The sequence below is a fragment of the Squalius cephalus genome (assembly GCF_949319135.1).
Source record: "Squalius cephalus genome assembly, chromosome: 21".
Taxonomy (NCBI): domain Eukaryota; kingdom Metazoa; phylum Chordata; class Actinopteri; order Cypriniformes; family Leuciscidae; genus Squalius; species Squalius cephalus.
The window spans coordinates 3,185,761-3,209,819 of NC_137142.1; the positions used below are offsets into that span (position 1 = coordinate 3,185,761).

The window sequence follows — 24,059 nt, forward strand, 5'->3', positions numbered from 1 at the left end:
CTCAAGCTTGATTTTGGTCAAATGACACACAAGTGTCTGACCATATACAAATCCACAAAATCAACGTTGTCGTTAATTATTTTATAAAGACATGTTTTTCCATTTCCTGAAAAGGCAACACAAGCTCATTGGAAAAACATACGTGTGCATGGCAACATTTTTTGAAAACATAAAATACATACTAATATGTACATATCACTGCAGTTTTCAACAGAAATGAACACTATGAAACAGCAAGCACTTTTAACCGTTTTCACACACAATTATGATTACAGGGGCAGATTATGGATTAATAAAGACTTGTTTTCACGCGGCTCCTTGCACAATTATGTTATGATGACCTCAATACACTTTTTACCATAGTGCATGACGTGTAAACGAATATATTTTGGAGAATGCATCATTTAACCAGCTCCATATGTTCGGTTTTACTGAGGTAATAAGCTTGCTGGAGAGCTGAGCTGGGACAGACTAGCACTTGTGATGCGGAGAGATCGGGTGCGAATCCTTTAAGTTCAAAAACAAGCTAAAATGACATGGTTATGTTTTTATGTCACAGTTGCTTTTGTTAACACTGTCAGGTAGGTTTAAGGTGATGATACACAGGGCAACTTTTTGAGCAATGTTGCTGTCAACGGGCAACCGGATGAGACACAGGGACCATGACCGATCTAAATTATCCAGATAGAAATTTATTGCCCATTTTCAATGGGAAAGTGCCCAAGAAACAATTGCTCGGCAAGATTGCCCAGCAACATTGCTCAAAAAGTTGCCCTGTGTATCATCACCTTTAGGGTTTAGTGTCGGTGTATGGTATTTTAAAATGGAGCATTAATCTTTTAGGAGTGTGTCTTCTGACCTGTAATGCCCTGAATCATAATCATACACTCGTTGGCCAGAGGAGAGCTGAGCGGCTGAGCCTGGTTTCTCACAAGGGTTTTTTCTACATTTCTGAGTTTTGCTTCCTTTCCACTGTTGCCTTTGGCTTTCGGCTTTCGGCTTGCTTAGTTGGGGACATTTAATATTCAACAATAATATTTATCTGTGTTACAAACCTTTTGAGTCTAGGGAGAAGGCCGGCGTGCAACATCAAAACACTGAACGTGTACTGGAAAACATCTCACACAAACCAGTCGAATTTAGTTCAGGTGATCATTTATTACAGTGAGAAACGAGATGAAAAGAATACCACAAGATACTTATTTACATAAATTTACATCTTATATACAAATCATAACCAAGGAAAAGGTTCACAAAAGAAAGAGGTAAAGAGAAAAGAACTAGACCGTGCCAAATCAATCTTGCATTGACACCGTTATATGAGAAGTGAACTGAGCTGGACGATGACATCAATGTTTTCTCCAGAGAGGCTATATATATATATAAATGAATTAAATTAATAACATTTTTACAACAAAAATGAACCATCACTGAACTTACTTAAGCTTACTTGAACTTACTTACTAAAGCACACTTGAAACACTCTGTATTGTAAAAAAGCGATATGTAAATAAAAGTGACTTGACTTTTACTAACCGCACATTTCAATTCAGAACTGCATTGATACGTACAAACACCAACGTAATGAAACGTTGCCATATTCATGTTCATCTGTTCCGGAAAAACGAAACATGCTTTTGGCACCACTCACTGGACATTTCACTTTGAGACTGTCGCGAAACGTGCACGATGTTGTTAAATGTTGTCTATTGTAAAATGTTGCCACAGGTACGTTTTTCTAATGAGCCTGGGCTGTGAAAAGTCTTGTGTTTTTGAAACACGGTGGTGCCCAATTACATTTAGGAGAAATTATATATTTTTAAATTATAAATTAACTTCACTGTAAAGGTAAAAAATATAATAATAATTTGTTACATTTGTTACATTTATATAGCGCTTTTCTCGGCACTCAAAGCTTTAAGCTTTTAGTAAGAAATAGTGCATCTCTTCGACAAAAAAAATGGTAAATTAAATTTACCTTATTATTATTTCATATCAGGGTTCAGTGACATTTGACAGTCATATTTTTGCTTTTTCATAGCTTTTTGATGTCTTTATGATGACATTTCTGTGCTCACAACGCTGATGCACACAGATAAATCAATATGTGATTGTAAATGTGTCATGAAAAGCTCCCAATATCAGAGCCCTCTTTGACTCCCTGTAGGGCTCTGTGGTTGAGATGTAATCTCATTACACCTGACTGATGACTTGGATGACATGTGGCTGATATAGTCTGATAAACAGCTGGTAAATTGGTAGCTGTAATGAGGGATAAGATGGATAGGTAAGGAGAAGAGTGATTGACAGCCTATTGCTCAGAAGTCCATTTAGACACTGGAAGTAGGCGAACAATATTCAAGAATAACTTGTGAATATTAGATTAGAGAACTGAATTTGATCGAAAAAAACTTGCCCACTGAAAAAGCAAATGCATGACTTATAATAATTATAAAAATAATATAATTTTGGTGGCTGCTATTATGCAGTATAGGTCTAAATGAGTCTTTATAAATATATTTATAGAATAGTAATACTTACTTATACACTGTAAAAAATGATTTTTTGGTGAAGTAAATACTACTGAAAAAAAACAATGTAATTTACATGAAAAAGTTAGTTCTACCAGAAAGACTCGGGAGAATTATTCCAACAAATCGTACATTTATTGACAGCTCAGCAAGCTGATAATCTACAAAGACATTTGGCGTAGGCCCCGTCCATAGTGCATAATCCAAGAGTATCGGATCTGCAAATCCTGCCTAAAGATGAAGGCAGGGGCGCAGCCGACCCCCCCGGGGGGTATGGACAGGACCATCCTGGTGGTGGTGGGGAGGATGGGGGTAATCGTCGCTTCAGTATCTGCGAACTCAAACATGTGTAAGTACCGAGCTTTTATACAGTGAGCATAAGAATATGATTGGATAGAAGGTTGACGTAGTAATTGAGTCTTCCCGGCAGAACTTATGCTAAAGCTTTCATTTCAGGCAAGAATTAAAAAAACGAAGTAAATTCCATAACAGTACTTAATTCAAGCGAGTAGAAATGAAAGCGTAAATATCAACTCAATAAAATTAAGTAAAAATTACTCAAAATTTTTCACTGGTTTCCAGCTGTATTTACACTGTTTTATCATTGCTTTTGTTGTCAGGATTAGTAATTTGCCATTTTGTGACATTTCGAGTCAATTTTCTGCTCAAAATGACTTTCAAACACAAGAACGATCCATCAAATGTTACCGTCATTGTGTATTGTCTACCAAGTATTGAGGTCTTTGCATTCACATGATGCTTAACATCTGACATGCTATAGCATAAATTACTTAGTTAATCTAAGTAAAGCACATACTATAAATGACTGGTATCAATATTATTGTTTGAGTGAAATGTAATGCAAAGGAAATTTCAACTAAATCGATATTAATCAACCTATTAACTTATTAACCTAAGTTAAAATTACTTATTTTCTGCGTTACTTTCACTTAACTAGGTTAAGTAAAGTTTACTTAATTCCATATTCCAAGTAAATTTAACTTAAAGATTTCTAATTAAAGCTACTGATAAATATGTTTAGGTTTTTACATGGCAAATCTTTGTAAATTTACTAGCATTTTCTGAGTGAAAAAAGTTGCCTAGCTTTTTTCAAGTAAATCCTACTCCAAATTTTTTTCAGTGTAAATAAATACATAGAAATGGAGCTATAATTCATTATAAGCATGGACTTCACAGAAAGTGTTGCCGGAGGGGCCAGAACTCAGAGTATTTCAGATAGACTGTAAATTGAGGTGCTCCAAAAATGTATAGTTTGTTAAAAAAAAAAAATATATATATATATATATACACATATATATACAGTATATATATATATATATATATATATATATATATATATATATATATATATATATATATATATATATATTTAAATATTATAGAATGTTAACCTATTCAAGTAGACCCAAACAAATAATAATGCATTTTTTTTTTTTTAAATAGCATCATATGGGCTCTTTAAGGTTTCGGTTCTTAATACATTTGCGGTGTGTGAAAAGTTTCTGCATTTGCTTTACTGTAATCAGTCCTGATCAAAGTCCTGTTGCTGGACTTCTGAGAAAAGGCATTTATTCCTATTGATAATTCTCACTCTCTTGCTCCAAAAAAAAAAAAAAAAAAAAAAAGCAGCTATCTTGCCTCTGTGTCATGTAATAGAAAGATGTCCCCTGTTATGTAAATGTCCAGATCTCTCATTATTATCGAGTGTGTGATTGGGATGGGATGAACGCGGAGGCTCTTGGCGACGGCTGATATTCTCGGGCCACTAGAGATGGAGATCTGGAGCGCTGACCTTCTCTCGGAGATTAGCTGATTAAGTGCTTGTGGACTGGCTCAGAACGAGCGACGAGAGCCGTGTCTAGTGTCTTTCTTCACCCGGACTGAGGGGTTTCAAAGAATCAGAGGGACACTCTTTCTCTGTGTGAATGTTTCTTCCATTTATCCTTGAATCTTTCAGAAAGACTATTATATATTGTCCTGCTGCTATTTTATTTTTTCTGTCACCTTTATTAAAGAAGAATAGCCTATAGAGTGAATGATTCAAACTTGCATCACGAACAAAACAGCATTATGGTAGCCTAATACTACGTTTTTTTTTAAATATATAAATGAAAAAATATTGGTAGTATCTTGGTAGTTTTGATGTAAATACCATGGTTGTGTTCGATTAGTACTTTCTGCACTTCAACCTCGGGTAATCATCGTTCTAAACCCTGCTTTTAACCCCACGTAGAGGAACGTTTCACACTTTTAATGTGGAAGCGGGGTTAGCATCGTGTTTTACCCGGGGTTATGAAACGTTGGTGCTGTTAAACATGCATTGCAGTGCCAAACTTGTACAGTGTGAAATAATGTTACGGCTTGATGCTCATCAACCGACAGCCAATCGCGTGCCTCATATTCACGTGCTTTGGAAAGTCTCAGAAACACCACGCTTTGTAAACAATCGGCTGTGATTCAGTATTTGCACAAAGCTAACCTTTATGTAAAAATATATTTGACAGCATTCATCCAATCAATGACAATGACACCACAAATAAGAACGTTAAAGATGTAGTACTTGAGGTCACATTTACACACCCCCACATCATCCAAGATGTTCATATCTTTCTTTCTTCAGTCGAAAAGAAATTAATGTTTTTTCTCCATATAGTGTCTTCAACGGGGTCCAGCGGGTTGAAGGTCCAAATGTCAGTTTCAGTGCAGCTTCAAAGTCTCGACACGATCCCAGCTACACGATTGTTTTTTTTTGTTGTTGTTTTTTTGTAAAGGGCATTTGATGTAGTCTTTGCAAGTTCTCTTTGTAAACACTTGGTCGGTTCTTCCTCCTATGTCACGCTTGACCTTTCAACCTGATTACGTAATGTGTGTCGCATCACAGCTAGTGCAAGATGAGCATTTGTGATTAAATAAGTATATAAATGTTTATTTTTGTTATAAAATGGCTGATGGTTTGTCTAGATGAGACTCTTATTCCTCGGCTGGATCGTGTCGAGACTTTGAAGCTGCACTGAAACTCACATCTGGACCTTCAACCCGTTGGACCCCATTGAAGACACTATATGGAGAAAAACCCTGGAATGTTTTCCTCTAAAACCTTCATTTCTTTTCGACTGAAGAAAGAAAGACATGAACATCTTGGATGACGTGGGGGAGAGAAAATCATCAGGAAATGTTAATTCTGAAGTGAACTAATCCTTTAACCCAGGGTTTAAGAGTCTAGCGTGAAATGGCAGCGTATGAACACCCAGAATTAATGCTTAACCCCGGGTGAATCATGAGCAATGTCAAACATGTATCATGGTGTTACCATTTGCAATCTCATTAAATCTATCGCAGGTTTATCAATATTTGCATTATGGCATGGTTCATTTATTAATAGGTGGTGCGTTAGTGTCACAATCCTAAAAATATAAGCGTTCTTTTCTTTTTATAACATAAACGGTTTTGTGGTTCAGTGGTTCAGTGGTTTGATGATACACAGGCTCTTCTCCCATTTGATGAGTAAGCAGTGCATGTGTTTTCAGTTTGCCAGCGGTGGTGAACCCCGAGCAGAAGCTGGAGGAGCTTGTGGAGAGCGGAGAGGAGACTGTAAGACCAGGCTGACGTCTCTGATCACACAGACCAGGATCTCCACACAAGATCCTCCCACCGCCATCAACACCCAGGAGACGCACATATGATGCAGACAGCGGAGCCTGATCTGACTGTGATGGCTGTTCAATGCAGCACACGCCAAGCATTCATTCATTCCACTATTACAGGTGCACAAAAGCAGTTGAGATGAATTGTCCCTTCATGGTGGAACATTTAAATCAAAAGGCAATTTGATATCATTGACAAAACGCCAATACTCTCCATCAGAATCTCATCAAGAACATGTCAAGTTCAGATTTCATCTTAAAATCAAAAGAAATATATATTTTGCTAACAGAAAATTTTGATTTTTTGGTAACACTTTATTTTACAGTGTTCTTGTTACATATGTTATATGTACTTACCATAGTAAATTATGCATAATTACATGCAACTAACCCTCAACCAAATCCTACCCTAACCCTATAGTAAGTACATAGTTGCTTAATATTACTCAGTACTTAAATATATAATTACACTGTAACAATGACACCTTAAAATAAAATGTAACTGATTTCTTTTTTCTTTTTTTTCTTTTTTTTCATATTTGATGCAATTTAATAAGAGTTAAACACCCTTTTCTCAGTTATCCTTTTCGGTAACACTTTGCTTTAAGCTTTATATATAATGCGTTATAAAGGTATTTTTAATGCAGCATTTTTTATGCACCTTATAATACATTTTATAATCTCATTAATAATTAAAACCACAGTTATAATACTAATATATTCACTGGTACTCCTTTAGAAAGTTTAATGCATTAAAACTCAAGACAAACAACCAATTTCAGATGTAACAAGGAGTCTGCAAATATTATAATGCATTTTAACTCTGGTTACAATTATTTATGAAAACATGTAATGTTTATACATTGTATAAACATAATGTTTACACTATTAATAATTACTGGAACGACAGGCTTACATTTATTATTATTTTTTTCTTGTTGATTTTGCTGTGAAATGTGACTTGCTTTTGTAACATTCACCTAATAAGAGACTTTAAATGATAGACATGTAATTACAGCCATCCAGTCGAGGAGCTCTGAAAATGGCCTTACTGTCAGCATCACATCTACACAGTCAGCTAATAATGAATATATGCCATGTCTAAGACATTTCTCTGTACTGTTTGAACTCAAAATGCAAATTCATATTATAAATTTTACTCTCATGCCTGTCTAGTTTGTGGTCAATATTCGTTGGGTTTTTACATCCATTTCTTATGGCTTCTTTCTCCAAGCACTCAACTCAAAATCACTCTTGCTTGCAAAAACCCCAAAGACATTTCATATGTGTCGTATGATTTTTGACCTTACCATCAATTTTCATTTAGAGCACAGAATAGGTCTGATATTTGATTTGTTAGTAAGCCATTTACTGCAGATATGCAGTTCTGTCAAAACCTGCATTAATGGAGCCTGGAGAAAATCAATATCAGCCCTGCTGTCAATACTGGTCTGACTTACTCTATAGGGTTTCCTAACTGTGCATTCTCAACTGTCTACAGAACATTTTCCCAGAAGTGTTGTGGACCATCCAGACTTTCACAGTTTGTGGTTTTCTGGAGGTCAACATGATATCAGTTTTGTTGCAGTCTCACACATCTGTACAGGTAAGTTTAGAGGGCTCAGTGGTGTTAAGGTCAGGTAAAACACTAGTATATGTGATATATAGAGTCAATGTCATGTTGAAAAAGTGCCCAACAACGCAGGGAATGAGGAGAGAGAGGGTATTCCATCTTCTGTTTCAAAGTTTTCATTACATGTGTAAGCTCGTGCTCGATCGGCCCAAAGTCCGGCATCCGACCAGCGCGGAAGGTCTTTACGTGTTACTGTCTTTTCTCGTTAAATGCAATACATTTTCTCATATGTATTCTCTCGTTATTTCATCTGACTCCATAAATGAACAAGTTTTAATGATATCTGTGCATCATTAAATGTGAGCGAATGTTTGACTTATTCCTTTTAACTCTTTAATGAACATTTCAAAGTCAGTTAGAATAATCAAATGTAAAAATTTATTATGTCAGGTAAATGTATCATGCCAATTACATAATCAATTCAAAGATAATAAATACAAAACATCAAAAGCTCTGGATTAAAGAGAAGAGATGCGAACCCGACATTAAAGAAATACATGAGGCTGAGAGTCTTATAGAGTAATCTGAAGTACAGAAAGGCCCAGAGCCCTTTGCTGCATTTCATTATATAGACAGAACCTCTTTCACATGGAAACATGTGCTAACAATGGAAATTTGCATTCAGAGTTGACACCTTTTGGGGGTGTGAGACCATTTGCCAGGAGACCACCTTCCTTTGTGTGCCAGTTATCTCTAAACTCTTAAAACCTTATTACCTTTTGTTTTACTTATTTGGAAATGAGACATTTGTACCAGTCACACTGAGACATTTCAAATGATACCAAACATGTATAATACTCGATGATAATCATTCACATTAAACCATTTAGATTCTTGGGTGAGTTTTTGGTGGTCTTCGCATGGGGGAGAAGGAGTGGGGGATGAGGGAAAGAGATGTAGATTAGGATGACTCGGAGGTGAGACTTTCGTCTTGATAGTGCGCAAGGGTGAGTTCAAATGTTAATTTCCAAAGAGGTTCTTTGTCCTCTCAGGACCTCAAGTATAGACTGCCTGGCATTTATCTAATTTCTCAAGTCTTACAGTTATTTCAGTCTTACGCATGTGTGAATTCACGATGCCATTGATACGGCACATCTGCTCCCAGCCTTCAACACTCATTCATCCCTATAGTTGAAGCTCGCTACACTCCAGGGCAAGATGTGCTGTTGATCTGGCTTTCGGCGTGCTGTGTCATCGGCACGTGTGTTTTGGCAGTGTTTTTGATGTAAACATCAAGAGTAGGAGGATATGGAGCAGGTGAGATGAGAAAAAGATAAGTTATATCAAATTTTATAAAAATGGGACAACTCCACTCACCTATTTTTACACTAATTTTGTGCATAAAAACACTGGATGGAAGCGTCAAGATGTGCATAAATTCTAAAAATTCTGTATATCATTTGTTCATGTAGCTGATACAAATAACATTTGTGAATTTCTGTTCATGGAAATGAGCTAATCTGACAATAATCTCAAATTGATTCAAATAGAACTTACTCCACAACCTGTGTGACGTCATAAACAAACACTCTACATTGTTGAACCAACATGATTTGAACAACGAATGTGTGACAGATACACAATGTCAGGAATGGTTGTGATTACACAGGCAATTTTTTTCAGTGATCGTACTATGGTGTTAAACCACCCTGGTCTTGAGTTTATGTTTTCTAAAGTTATCTTGAACTTGACATTATATAATTGACATGAAATGCAAATGAGAAAAAGAAAATCATATGTGGGCTTGTAGTAATCTATATAAATTAATTTCCTTTCTTATTGTGGTATTTTGAACAGGTTTTCAGATTTAGTCTGACTTGCAGTTGGATCTTTTCAAATGCTCGCCACAGGGTAATATCTTAAGCCTGGGACACACTAGACGATTTTCACATCTTAACCCATTTTAAAACTGTGGGAGACCACAGACATTCGTTATAATCCTACGAATGCACACACCAGAAGATTCGTCCGGACCGCGAGACCACACACCTGTCGTTTGACCATTTCCTAGAGCTGGGAGTCAATTCCAAAAATAATTGATTCCTCGATCCCGTTGAGAGTTGATTCCAAAAGTTGGATTTATTATTAATTCGCCTCTCGCTTGCTAATAGTGATTAGAAGTCTGATTCACTTCCACGAAAAGGTTCTTTCGGCTAGTTCGTTTCAACGAACCAGATCAAAAAATGATTCAAAGGTTATTTTACGGTGAAACTGGTTATGTTGTTCACAATTTTGAGCGTTGCAAAGACTTGTACGAGATAATAGATCATGACATGATCGAGGGTCTTAATCTTATTTCTGTTTGAAATAAAATGCTATTTTTTTTTTACCTTTTTGTCTGTTAGCAAATGATAATTCTTAAAGGAACACGTCGACTTTTTGGGACTTTAGCTCCTTCCCCGTATCCCCCAGAGTTAGATAAGTCCACACACACCCTTCTCATCTCCGTGCGTGCCGTAACTCTGTCTGACGCACCCACCGCTAGCCTAGCTTAGCACAAAGACTGGAGGTAAATGGCTCCAGCTAGCATACTGCTCCCAATAAGTGACAAAATAACGCCAACATTTTCCTATTTACATGTTGTGATTTGTATAGTCACAGTGTGTATGAATAACAAGGTCACATGAGACTCAGCCATCTTCTAACCGTATACATACTGGGAACTATATTCTCAGAAGGCGAAGCACTGCTTTCAACTGAACTGTGTATTTTAGACACTTCATATCTTGTTCCATCCATGCAATAAATGCATGTCCACGAACAAGTTTTTTTCTCTTCAGGATTAGGATCCTGCAATCGAAAAAAAAAAAAAAAAAAAAAGAATCGAAAAAGATTAAAAAACAACAGTGAGGAATCAATTCTCTGAATCGACTCCCATCGGTTCAGAACCAGGAATCGGAATTTGACTCGATTCCAAAAATTTCGGAATCTACAGCCCTACCATTTCCATAGCAAGACGAAATCTCACGGAGTCTCGCGGGATCAAACGTGACTTGAGAAGAAAAACAAATGGAGGACAATCGACATCATCAGCTGAATCTGGTTAGACAGCAGACTCGCATGGAAAGGGCATATTGAGAACATGGAAGATAAGTGTAAAGGAGTGTTGAATATAATGTGTGGCCGGGCAAGACTGGGGGGCAGACAGGCTGGCATTGAAAACTATCTACATAACATTAATCAGATCAGTAATTGACTATGGAAGCATAGTATATGGATCAGTGGCAAAAACTCGTCTAGATAATTTAGAGCGAATTCAAGCAAAGGGATTGAGGATTTGTTGTGGGGCGTTTCTGTCATCCAGGGGCAGAGCTACGGGTGGGCCTTGTGTAATTAAAATGTATTAAAGCTGAAATCTTAAAAAAATAAAGATAAAACATAGGCTAACTTTTCCTGGGTGCGCTGCACGCTCGCCTGTATGTAGCCCAGCAATATGGCCAGGCCAAGATTGAACATTTTCAGTTTGTTTCTCGTCAAACCCAGTATACATTCAGAACAAATATAGCACAATTTGCATGGGATTATTTTATGACATTTGAATCCAATTTTTAAATAAAAAAAAACTGCATGAAAGTGCAGCAGGGATTTTTTTTTTAAATGTATTTTTGTGTTCTGAAAAAAATAAGGTAACTAAGGCTTTAAAACAACATCAAGGTGAGTAGGCTAGCAGGCACAGCGCCAGGATTCCAGTTTTGGATGTTTCCTTCAGCAAGCGGCCACCAGCTGCTTTTTAGATACATCCTTACACTCGTCTGCTAAAATAGCATAGAAAGATCCCTCATGCAGTTCACGTTTAATCCGTCGCAACAGGAGAGTGCACGCAGCATCCAACAGGCCATTCTGAATTTCGTGACTGAGCATCTTTGATTTGCTAGGGATCGCATCTAGTCGCTCTTGAGTTGCTCTTTTGGAGCATGTTTTACTTGACAGATGACTTTGTCAATGAACAAGTTCTGTGCCCGAGTATTGATTGAAACTGTCGGGCAGTGTTGTTGATCTGTATCGTTGAAAACTTAAAATCAATTAAACGGAATTGTGAAATATTCTGCCTTATGTTATTCGAGCAGAACTAAAAAATGATGAGATTGCTGACCACTTTTACAGTCTATAGGCCTAGGGTCTATAGAGAGATGCGCTAAAGCACAGCCAGGGATGATGCGTAATGGAGATTCCAAAGCGCTCTTCTTTGGTCAGATTCAAGGAGCATTATTTACAATGCAACAAAATATTTAAAGAGCATCAAGCTATTAAAATCTCTTATGTAAGCACAGATAATATAACAGTATATTAGTCAGTCATTTTTATTAGGTTAAACAGTGATTTGATAACGTTTTTAATTTAAGGCCCACCCACAATTGGTCTGGCCCATCCAAAACTGGAATCCTGGTGCCGTGCCTGCCGTCATCGCCTCTATCAGCGTTACAGGTAGAAGTAGGTGACATGCCCCTCAGATTAAGAAGACAACAGTTAACTGCAGTATACTGGGCAAATCTAATGGGACAGGACAAATCACATCCTACATTAATGGTACTAGAGCAGTGTTGGGAGTATGTAACAGTTTTGGATGGAGGGCTGGAGATTTGGTAAAGGAGTTGGCTATAAAATAGTTAAGTATTACTCCAAGAGTGGCTTTACCAGCAAGTCCCTATGTGGATTTTGCCACAGCCGTCAGTTGCTTTACGGATGCTGGAACAGAGACAAGAAGAAGGTCAGAGTGAACTCGAGGAAATCCAGGTAAGGGAATACCTGTGGTTAAAGCATGGGTATAAAACACAAATACCAACGCATTCTCATCCTAGGGCGTCATATACTGATGCTTTTGACATTTCGTCTACATCCAACGCACATGGCACCCTTTAGCGTCAATATGACACGCACAGAGCTTTGTTCGGTTATGGGTAGTTTAGGTCTGGGGTAGGGTTAGGGTTAGGGTTAGACCGCTAGGAGACGCCTTCTGGCCCATATCTATCTGCGTCTCATATTGACGCTAAAGGGTGCCATGTGCGTTGGATGTAGACAAAATGTCAAAAGCATCAGTATATGACGCCCTAGGATGAGAACCCAAATAATGAACACGTAGGGGTAGCGTTTGTCATTCCAAAAATTATAATATCCAGAAAAGTAAGGATCTCAAATAAATGATCAGTTTTTTCAGGGGAGTTAATTGCAATAGTGATGGCATTAAGATGGATAAGTGTGAGAATTAAAAGATGTGTTGGTTTGTTCAGACTCCAGTTCTGCTCTTATGAGCATTGAAGCACAACAATCAGACATGAGACAGGATTTAGTAGTGGAAATTCTGCAGGAATTATATCTATTACAGCAGAAAAGTGTAAGGATAACATTCATGTGGGTTCCAGCTCACGTGGGGGTGAAAGGGAATGAAGCAGCAGACAAACTGGCGAAACAAGCTTTGGAGGACACTAGAAAAGAAATGGAAATTTCATATAGTAGATGTGAAATTAAAGCTATAATTAAAAAACAAATAAATCAAAGATGGCAACAACAGTGGGAAACAGGAAGTAAAGGTAGACATATGTATGTAATACAGCCAAAAGTGGGGAAAAGTAGGTACTCAGGGGGAAGTAGAAGAGAGGAAAACATTTTATCCAGACTCAGAATAGGACATACAGGACTTAATAAAACAATGCAAGTAATGACAACACAATAAAGTGATGTGAATGGTGTGGAGAAATCGAAACAGTAGAACATGTAATCATGTATTGTGAAAAGCACAAAGATGACAGAGAAAAGTTATTGGAAGAGGTTCAGAGGAAAGAGGAGATTGATAATAATTTGAGGTACCTATTAAACCCCAAACAAAGACGTAATACAGGTTTCACGAGTTCACACTTACATATAATTGAATGGGTAAGTTTAATGCGTATATGGCGTGCTGTCCGGAGGGAGGGCTCCGAGCTCGGAGTTCAGCCCGAACCCAGAGTACTCCCCCCGTATGTAAGTGTTTAGTACTAGAAGTGTGGAGAAGGGGTGGTGGAGGGATGCTGCAAAAACTGTCAATGGAATGAGGTGAGACTGCTGAGTATTTATACCTCTCACCATTGATTGCTGAGTGCTTTCCACTTGTGTTAATTATCTGAACGTGCTCCTCCCGAACCTTGTTAATAAAACATCATTTCACGAGTTCACACTTACATATAATTGAATGGGTAAGTTTAATGCGTATATGGCGTGCTGTCCGGAGGGAGGGCTCCGAGCTCGGAGTTCAGCCCGAACCCAGAGTACTCCCCCCGTATGTAAGTGTTTAGTACTAGAAGTGTGGAGAAGGGGTGGTGGAGGGATGCTGCAAAAACTGTCAATGGAATGAGGTGAGACTGCTGAGTATTTATACCTCTCACCATTGATTGCTGAGTGCTTTCCACTTGTGTTAATTATCTGAACGTGCTCCTCCCGAACCTTGTTAATAAAACATCATTTAATTAACAGGATTTGAGAATTTTTTTTGTGTGTTTTTTTTCTCAAGTCAGAGGAGCTGAACTTGCAGCGCTGGCTGAAGCATAGATTCTTATTGAGCAGGGGAAGATGGGAAGTGGGGAAGTGGTTAGAGTCTCTTGATCGAGTTCACAGTAGGTGGCGGTAATGCATGAAATTGGTGCGAAGAAAAAAAAAAAACGGGAAGAAGAAAAAAAGAATATGGGTGATCTTCTTTCTCAGTACTCCACTTTTGTGGCAAGTTTGCAGCAGCCAAGTTCAGTTATAGAAGCATGCAACATCCGGTAGGTGACGATTGCTCGCTCTCATTGGCTATCGCGGGTATCAGGCAGCCCGATCGAGAGTCGTAAATATCAAACATGATCATGCGGGCTACGATGAGATCGGGAGCAGTAAAATAATCGTAATGACACCATTTCGAGGACACCATTTCACCACAATTGAGGATTTTTTTGGAGACAAAGACAGTTGCGAGAAACCTCGAATCAGGCTATGATCGCTTGGGGCGCAAATCGGACTCAAAATCGGGCTCAAAATCGGGCTCAAAATCGGGCTCAAATCGGGCTTAAAATATCAGAGATGGGAAGTAATGAAGTACAAATACTTCGTTACTGTACTCAAGTAGATTTTTCAGATACTTTTACTTTACTATTTATTTTTGTGCTGAACTTTTACTTTTACTCCTTACATTTTTAACACAAATATCGGCTCTTTCTACTCCTTACATTTTACAAAATCTACTTTAGTTTCAAATAATTTCAGTGGAGTTACCATTATTATTTTTCGTGTCATCAATATTGAATTCAATCTAATTGGATGGGAATATACGTTGCACTTGACGCACCACTACAAGATGACTCGACAGATTCGGCGGCAAATCATTGCGGCTTGATGGCGGTAACGTTAGCTCATAGTATGGACGGCGACATTATAGAAAACAAAGATCCCAGAGATTCGGCAGACAAGCAGCAAGACATTCCCAATCATCCATGGCCTTATCTGAGAGAGATGTTTGATATAGTAGGCAATCAAGAATGACTCCTGGCGAATGTGCTGCAAATTGTGCCAACCGAAACACCACGAACTGCTGGCTTTCAAGAATTCACCATCGAATTTGAAAAAACACATAGAGGTAAATGCATCTTTATGCTGTTATCAAAAGCTATTTGTTGTTTGTTTCAGTAAATTTATTGAGTTTACGTTAATGGTCAGTTGCATTTGTTCTCCTGCTAGCAATGATGATGTAACGTACGTAACGTACGTAAAGTAACGTACGTAAAGGTTAGCGAGCGTTCAGTTTATTTGAAAATAATCTAATACTAGCTGATACAATATCTGCATGCATAGCATTTACAGTGTATTGAAATTTTAAGAAATAATTATTGGCTATATATACTGTGATATGTTGCTAGTTGAAATTATAACATGATATAGATTTTAGGCCATGGTGTCTAATGTTTCACATTTCATAGTAAGTTATAGGGGTGTGCACAATTGTTCGAATATTCAATCTGTAATTATTATTCGAAAAATAAAATACTATTCGAATTTTACTATGTTGCAGTACATGTGAATCCATGATAAATCCCAAGCACTAACTCGCAGTTATAATTAAATGCACTGGGTGGCGCTATATATACACTATATACTTTAATATATATAGTATGTAAGCTTGTGATATTGCCTAATCGTGAGCTTGTTCAGAAATGGTGACAAAAACTTAAAAAACTTTAACTTAAAAAATAACGTATTTTTCATTAAACGTCATTTAAATAAACTAATATTCGATTTTTATGAGCCCGAATATTCAAATGCAATATTTTGGAAAAATGAACATCCCTAGTAAGTTATGTCAGAGGGTCTTGGCTATATCACTGAATACATTTGTTGTGCATGTTTGTCTGTATTTTCACTCACAGAGAAAACATGTCAATCATATGGAGAGATACAGAAATCTCACTTCAGTTGTTCGGAAAAGAAAGTTTCATTATGAAAAAAGTCAACCCCGGATGCAGGCCCATCACCCAAACAACCAAAGTTATGGGAAGCCAAGAGAGTTTTTTGTCTCTTCCAGGAGCTCTAACTTGAGGGACAAGCTTGTCCATGCTGACACCTACATCTCTTCTCCAACTACTCTTGTCGATGCCCAGGGTAATTTTCCATGTCACAATTGCTCTTCTTGTACTAAGTATGTCAAATGTAAATCATTTACACATCCTCGTACACTAAAAACATATAAGATCAGACAACTGATTACTTGTAAGAGTATGTTATTTACATTATCATTTGTCCATGTTCACAACTATATGTTGGCAAAACTACACGTGCATTACGCACAAGAATGATTGAACACACAAGTGCCATTAGGAGACAGGATGATACATCTTCAATTTCTCCCCATTTTAAGTCTGCTAACCACTCTCTGTCTGACATGAAGTTCCTGGGCATCGAGAGGATTCTACCTCACAGAGAGGTGGAGATAGAGATAGAAAATTATTACAAAGGGAGGCTTTTTGGATCTTTGAACTTAAATCTTTATTTCCTGAGGGTATGAATGAAGAACTTGAATTTTCTTGTTTTTTGTAAAATATATTTTTTCTTTTTTGTGTGTCTGTTATGCTGTACTATCCTTGGAAGCTGTTTATTTGAAACAATATATACTTGTTTGGAATTCTACTTGACACAATTGAGATTTTGAGATAACTGCATTCAGCTGATTGTCTTAATTGCTGACTTAATTGCTGACTTGCTTAAAAAGGGTGAATGTTGTTTGCTAAATGAGCACTGAAGACAGCAATGTGCTGAAACGTTTGCTTGCTGGTGTCTACTCTGTTTTTAACCCACATGCACTTTGCACTTTTTTGCACGGTGCAATTTAAAAAATAAAATATGTTTTTGTAGACTTCCAGTCTTGAGTGGATCAGTGTGCGGCCAGCCACTCCTCTGGTTTATTCTATAAGCCAAGAGAGTGTCACAGGTCAGTGTGGATAAAGGAATCATTGATTTGTCAATTAGAGGTCTACACCCACTCAGTGTAGTTGAGCAGCAGGGATTCATAGACCTTCTGCTTCTCCTCCAGCCCAGTCTAGCAGTGATGTCTCGTGGCACTCTTAAAAACAAAGTGGAGAAAGCAAGACAACAAATGAAAAATAATCTGAAATTGGCCTTGAATAAAGTTGAGTTTATTGCAACCACCACAGATTGCTTGACCGCACACAGACGGGGTTCTCTTACGAGAGGTTCTCTCGTACTGCGTAAGTCTTACGCTAGGGGAAAATCTCTTTTCCGCGAGATGCTGAAGCCAAAAAATTATCCTTAATTTTCGAATAATGTAAAACGCGTTGCGGCAGCATGCAGACACAGGCGAGACGGCTTGCACACCTATTGGCTGCCCTGCGGCAACTGCAGCAGCCTATCGATAAGGCCCTATCCAATGGGGGCGCTTCGCGCCCAATACGTCACGTCCCGCCGAGACGGGCGTGGCCTAGGGCTATAAATATAGCTTCGAGAGGCTAGCTCACTGATTTTTCATCTCTTCAGCGGAGCTCACGCATCGCTGGATCCTGAGAGAAGAAGCCGCGCCGTTTGAGAAAGCTTTTCAGCGGACGAGCCACTGCACCTGAAGCCGCTGGCCGCGCCGCCTTCAGTCACCGTTCCTGCTGTGCTATCCGGCGTTATATATCCTTTCTCTGCTACTGTGTTTTGTGTGTGTGTGTGTTCGCCGCCGCGACACCCCTTTTCCTGGTAAGGATCACGCAGCTCTCGCGCTCGCTGACGGCGGCTGCCCTCAGCGAACTAATGCCTATGGTGACTCTGAGGACTCGCCTGGCAACCTTCTCCGAGACTGCACCTCCGCCCGCCGCGGTACCGCGCCGTAAAAAGCACCGTGCTCAACGGGTCCCGGAACCTCCCCCAGCGCTTCCTGATGGACAGTGGCCGCTGTCTGCCGCCGCTTCCATCGTGGATATCGACCAAGAAGCCGCATCTGTGGGGGATGATACCTGCTCTCCCTCTGTTCGAGCCGCGCAAACTGCGCCGTTCACAGGGGATGTCAGGAGCGGACGGTCACGGGGTTAGTTTTTTCTTTACGTTACAAGAAAGCTACCCCCGCCCATTCACGTGTCACTCACCGGTTCCCTCTTAAGTTCAGGCGACTGGAAATATCAATATTGCAGCAAACGAGCCTGTTATAATACACGCACACCTGCAAACAAACGGCAAAGCAAAACATGATGACACCCTCTCTCGTCGCGTGCGTTGCTGGCGAAAGGAGAAAAGAGTGTTTTTAGTCCCGCCGAGGCCGGACCAACCTCCATTTCTCACACATTTCTCATTCCCCTCTGAAGTTCAGGCGACTGGAAATGTCAATATTGCAGTAAACGAGCCTGTTGTAATACATGCACGCCTGCAAACAAACGGCGTCACAAGACACGTTGACGCTCTCTTATATGCTCGCGCTAACTGAAAGCTTATGTATTCCCCCCTGTGGCTCAGTGGCGGAATCTTAGGCTTTTGCGCCAGAGACCCGTGTTCGAATCCCGTGTCTGCCGGCAGATAAAATTATGCCGTCAATGCTTTCGTTCTGTCAGTTCCCTTAAAAAGGTGACTGCAGATGTATTTTGCAGCCAACGAGCGCATTGTACAACCCGCTCGCCTGCACCCAAACACTGTTTCTATGGCAACTCAAAGTCCTCCTAGCCAGTCTAGGGAAACGACGGTGTTCAAGTCCCGCTGCGGCGGGACTTCCACAAACTTTTCGCTCGTTCAGTTCCAGAAAATGTGACTGTTCCAGTGTATTCAGCAGAAAACAAGCCGGTTTCACAGCCCGTTTGCCTGCACACAAACCCAGATAAATCCCATAAAGAGTGTATTTTCTGGTATTCCGGCCACGGCCGATGGTGTTATGAGTGTAGTAAAATGCCCACAGCCCAGTGCTCATTCCTACACACAAGCACAGCCCGCCACACGCGGCTCGCACAAATAAAATCGACTCGAGTGCAATTAACGTAGTGTATGTGCCCATGACCCAGTGCCCACAAACACTACACACTGCATGTCCCACGGTTTCTGTAAAAACGAAACCAACACACATACAGTCAGCTCACGCCGACGGTGTTTTCAGTGCAGTAAATGTGCCCGCTGTCCCGCGCCCACATTCACTCACGGACATGACAAGCCCCACGGGGTTCCCCCCGCTCGCTCTCCCTCGGCAACCCGCCATAAGAGAGTCGAGTGCGTGCAGGCTGCCCGCTGTGATCAGCGCGCCCCCCGCCTCGAACGCTACAAGCGCGATGTTTGTGTTTCAGCACACCGGAGCGCTCAGATCTCATTCAACCCCTAGCTATCCATGCAAATGCGTGGCCAAAGCTTCCCGGGGTATCAGAATGGGTGCTGAACATTATAGAAAGAGGCTATTCGCTACAGTTCGCTCGATGTCCCCGCCGTTGTGCGGCGCGAATCGAAACCATGGTAGAAAAGGAAGTAGCACATCTACTTCGAGCCGAAATTGCGAAACTTTTGAGCAAAGGGGCCATAGAGCCTTTATCTCAAGCTCAGAGCGAAGGGGGGCTATACAGCAGATATTTTCTGGTACCGAAAAAAGACGGGGGTCTCAGACCCATTCTAGATCTAAGACAGCTGAACAAAGCGCTTTCAAAACGCCGGTTCAGAATGCTCATGACCAAGAAAATCCTCTCGCAAATTCGCCAGGGGGATTGGTTTGTGTCAATAGATCTGAAGGACGCGTATTTCCAAATACAAATAGCATCACGTCACAGGCGATTTTTGAGATTCGCCTTCGAGGGCCAGGCATATCAATACACAGTCCTACCGTTTGGCCTGTCCCTAGCACCCCGTACATTCACAATGTGCATGGATGCAGCCCTCGCTCCCCTGAAACTTCGGGGAATGCGAGTTTTGAACTACTTGGACGATTGGCTGGTTCTAGCTCAGTCACACTCAGAGCTCATAGAACACAGAACCATTTTACTCGAGCATCTCGAGAATCTGGGTCTCGAAGTCAATTGGGTGAAAAGTTCACTGTCTCCCAGTCAGAGAATATCTATGACAGCTCAACTATCGCCGCAGCGCAGACTGGTTATTCAGCGCATGACGGAATCCTTCCGCCGCTGCGCTATAGTCCCACTCAAAAAGTTTCAAAGGATGCTGGGTCTCATGGCCGCAGCATCAGCAGTTCTTCAGCTGGGTCTGCTTCGCATGCGCCCGCTGCAGCTCTGGTTACAAGCGCGAGTACCGCGCCGAGCATGGACTTCTGGTCTTTTTCGCCTCAAGGTCGATCCGAAATGCATCTCATCACTGATACCTTGGAGAGCGACCGACTGGTACCAGTCAGGTGTAAGCCTGGGGACTTCCTCGAGTGTGAAGGTGGTGTCTACGGACGCCTCCACCTCGGGATGGGGAGCGCTGCTTGAGGACAGACCATTCTTCGGCCAGTGGTCAGAACGGGAAAAGCTTCTGCACATAAACTGCCCGGAAATGATGGCAGTCGACAACGCGCTGAGGCGTTTTTCGTCCCCAAATAGCAGGACACCACGTCTTGGTCCGCTCGGACAACATGTCAGTGGTAGCCTACATAAATCGCCAGGGAGGCATCACATCCCGAAACCTTTACAGGTTGACGGAACACCTCCTGGTATGGGCTCAGCACAATCTGCGCTCGCTCAGAGCAGCGCATGTGCCTGGCCACCTGAATGTGGGACCAGACAGACTGTCCAGGAACAATGTTCCGGCAGGGGAATGGTCTCTACATCCGCAGACAGTTCAACTGCTGTGGGAGACATTCGGCAATAGACCTGTTTGCGTCTCAGGAAAACGCTCACTGCCCGGAGTTTTTATCCAAGAGCAGGGATGCGCTGGCCCACGTCTGGCCCCGCTGCCCGCTCTATGCTTTTCCCCCCATCGCGCTCCTACCTCAGGTGTTAGAGCGGATCAGGGAAAACGGATGCTCAGTGCTACTAGTGGCTCCGTTCTGGAAGAACCAGGCTTGGTTCCCAGTTCTGATGCAGCTGACGAGCGCTGCCCCATGGCCAATACCAGTGAGGAGGGACCTCCTCTCTCAAGCCAGGGGCTCGATCTGGCATCCTTGCCCGGAGCTTTGGTCCCTACATGCGTGGGCCATCAACGGGTACCCACTGATCTCCCAGAGGGAGTGTTAAACACGACCATGCAGGCTAGAGCCCCCTCTTTGAGACAGCTCTATTCCTCAAAATGGTCTGTGTTCTCTAGCTGGTGCACAGCACGCAGATTTTCACCCCAAGACTGTGGAGTGACGGAGGTTCTCTCCTTCCTACAAGAGCTACTGGATGAGGGCAGAGCCCCATCCACGCTCAAAGTTTATGTGGCGGCTATAGCAGCGTTTTCTAAACCAACGCTTGGCCAGTCACTGGGAAGGAACAATTTGGTCATTCGCTTCCTTAGAGGAGCTAAGAGGTTAAATCCTCCCAGACCTCCCTCAGTTCCCATATGGGACCTTTCTACGGTCTTGGAGGCCATGAAAGGTGCCCCATTTGAGCCAATCCAATCAATAAATATCAAACACTTGTCTTTCAAAACAGTGTTTCTTCTGGCTCTCGCTTCAGTAAAGCGCATAGGGGGACTTACAAGCACTCTCAGTGAGCGCGACATGTATGGAGTTTGGGCCAAATGACTCGCAAGTCATACTCAAACCGAGGCACGGGTACGTTCCTAAATCCCTCAACACACCGTTCAGGGCTCAGGTGATTTCCCTGTCTGCCCTGCCGGTCTCTAACGAGGAAAAGGACGCCAGCTTCCTTTGCCCGGTCAGGGCATTAAGGGCTTATGTGTCTCGCACGTCTGTTTTCAGACAGACAGAGCAGCTCTTTGTTTCACTCTACGGACGTTCTAAGGGACTTGCTGTGTCGAAACAGAGCCTATCCAGATGGATAGTCGATGCTATAGCGCTGGCTTATACCTCTAAGGGCTTGCAGTGCCCATTAGGTGTCAGAGCGCACTCCACGAGAGGTGTGGCCTCGTCGTGGGCTTGGTCTAGTGGGATTGCCTTGCAAGATATCTGTATGGCGGCAGGCTGGGCCTCCCCGTCTACATTTATAAGGTTTTATAACCTAGAGGTTCCCGCTTTGCAGGCTAAGCTGCTTTCGGTCTAAAAATCGGTACTGTCTGCCCCGATGTGTTCGGCCCAGAATACTGAAACTGCTTGAGCAAACGCTCGCTGATTGATCGCGCAGCTCTATGGGCAGTGTGTAAGACCCACTATATTCGTCAGTTCAGGCCGGGGGTCGCCCTGACTGTACGAAACATCATCAGTATAACTGCTCCTTATAGGATGTTATATTATTACAGGAATGATGCTATTCTAGCCACTCTTTCCTGGACTCTCTGTGAGTCCCTTATGATCATGTACTATATGAGCCCGGGCACTTGCCCTTGGGTCTTTGGTGCTGGATCTTAGCATGCACGGCGTTTTACACTGTGTTCCCCTAGCGAAAGACTTACGCAGTACGAGAGAACCTCTCGTAAGAGAACGTACTCGGTTACTAACGTAACCTCGGTTCTCTCTAGAGATGGAACAAGTACTGCGTATCTTGCCGTGCCTGCACACGCTCTGGTTCACTCCGGCGATGAAAAACCAGTGAGCTAGCCTCTCGAAGCTATATTTATAGCCCTAGGCCACGCCCGTCTCGGCGGGACGTGACGTATTGGGCGCGAAGCGCCCCCATTGGATAGAGCCTTATCGATAGGCTGCTGCAGTTGCCGCAGGGCAGCCAATAGGCGCGCAAGCCGTCTCGCCTGTGTCTGCATGCTGCCGCAACGCGTTTTACATTATTTCACAATTAAGGATAATTTTTTGGCTTCAGTATCTCGCGGAAAAGAGATTTTCCCCTAGCGTAAGACTTATGCAGTACTCGTTCCCTCTCTAGAGAGAACCGAGGTTACGTTAGTAACCGAGTACGTTTTATAGGTGTCACTGCACATTGGATAGATAGTGCAACTCTGCAGAGGTGTTGTGCTGCCCTAGCGTGCAAACAGCTAAAAGGGTCACATACTTTTTCTGCCCTTTCTAGTGCTCTCAACGATATACACGTGGAGTACAACGTCCGCGAAAAGATCGTTTGACAATGGTTCAAATTTTATAAAGGTCTTTAGAGTCTATGGTGAGCTGGATGAAAATAGCAATCCAGATACTGCACTTCAGGGTAGGGTGACCACCATCAAACAAACCAAATGTGGGACGATTATAACTTTGTGTGGGACAATGTGGGACATGTTACCAACACTAAAACATAAAGTGAAACGGTTATGTAATGTCTATCTAACTTAATAAAAACATTTGTATTCTGCCTTTCAGCTGATAAAATACTTTGTTCTTTAGTCCCTTCCAGAAAACACCATTACATCACAATGTAACATAACATGTCTTTATTTTACATGTAATTTAAATTCAATATCACTGAGCCCAAAGGCAGCAGGCATCATGCAGATAACTATTTTTGAAACAGTTATAAGTCCAACTAAAATCCAACAAAATAAATAATGAACAAATAAAATATAAAACAACATGAAATTAGTTAATTGACAGTTTCATACTTTTAGAGAGGATGTGAATTCAAATGGCCTCCTCTAGCACCAGACAGCATACTTAGCTGAAACACAAGAAAACAGCACATACCAACCAAATATTAAAGTCATACAGGAGGCTCACATCACATTATTCTATTCTGTAAAAATATAGATATATTCTATATTGTGAAGAATTAATTTTACCTTACTTGTTCTTGA

General features: G+C 41.1%; 1 protein-coding gene across 6 annotated transcripts in view; it reads left to right on the forward strand.

Annotated features, from left to right (window-relative positions):
* Positions 1 to 24,059, forward strand: part of mlip (muscular LMNA-interacting protein) — a 217,067-nt gene that overhangs the window by 46,567 nt on the left and 146,441 nt on the right. For 5 of the 6 annotated variants that reach the window (XM_079855525.1, XM_079855523.1, XM_079855527.1 and 2 more), the window contains one exon: positions 6,080 to 7,364. The exons of the other annotated variant lie outside the window; for it this stretch is intronic. In XM_079855525.1, the coding sequence (XP_079711651.1) occupies positions 6,080 to 6,235 (156 nt within the window). In that variant the 3' untranslated portion in view covers positions 6,236 to 7,364. Of the gene's footprint in view, positions 1 to 6,079; positions 7,365 to 24,059 lie in introns of those variants that run through there. 6 annotated transcript variants of the gene reach the window in all.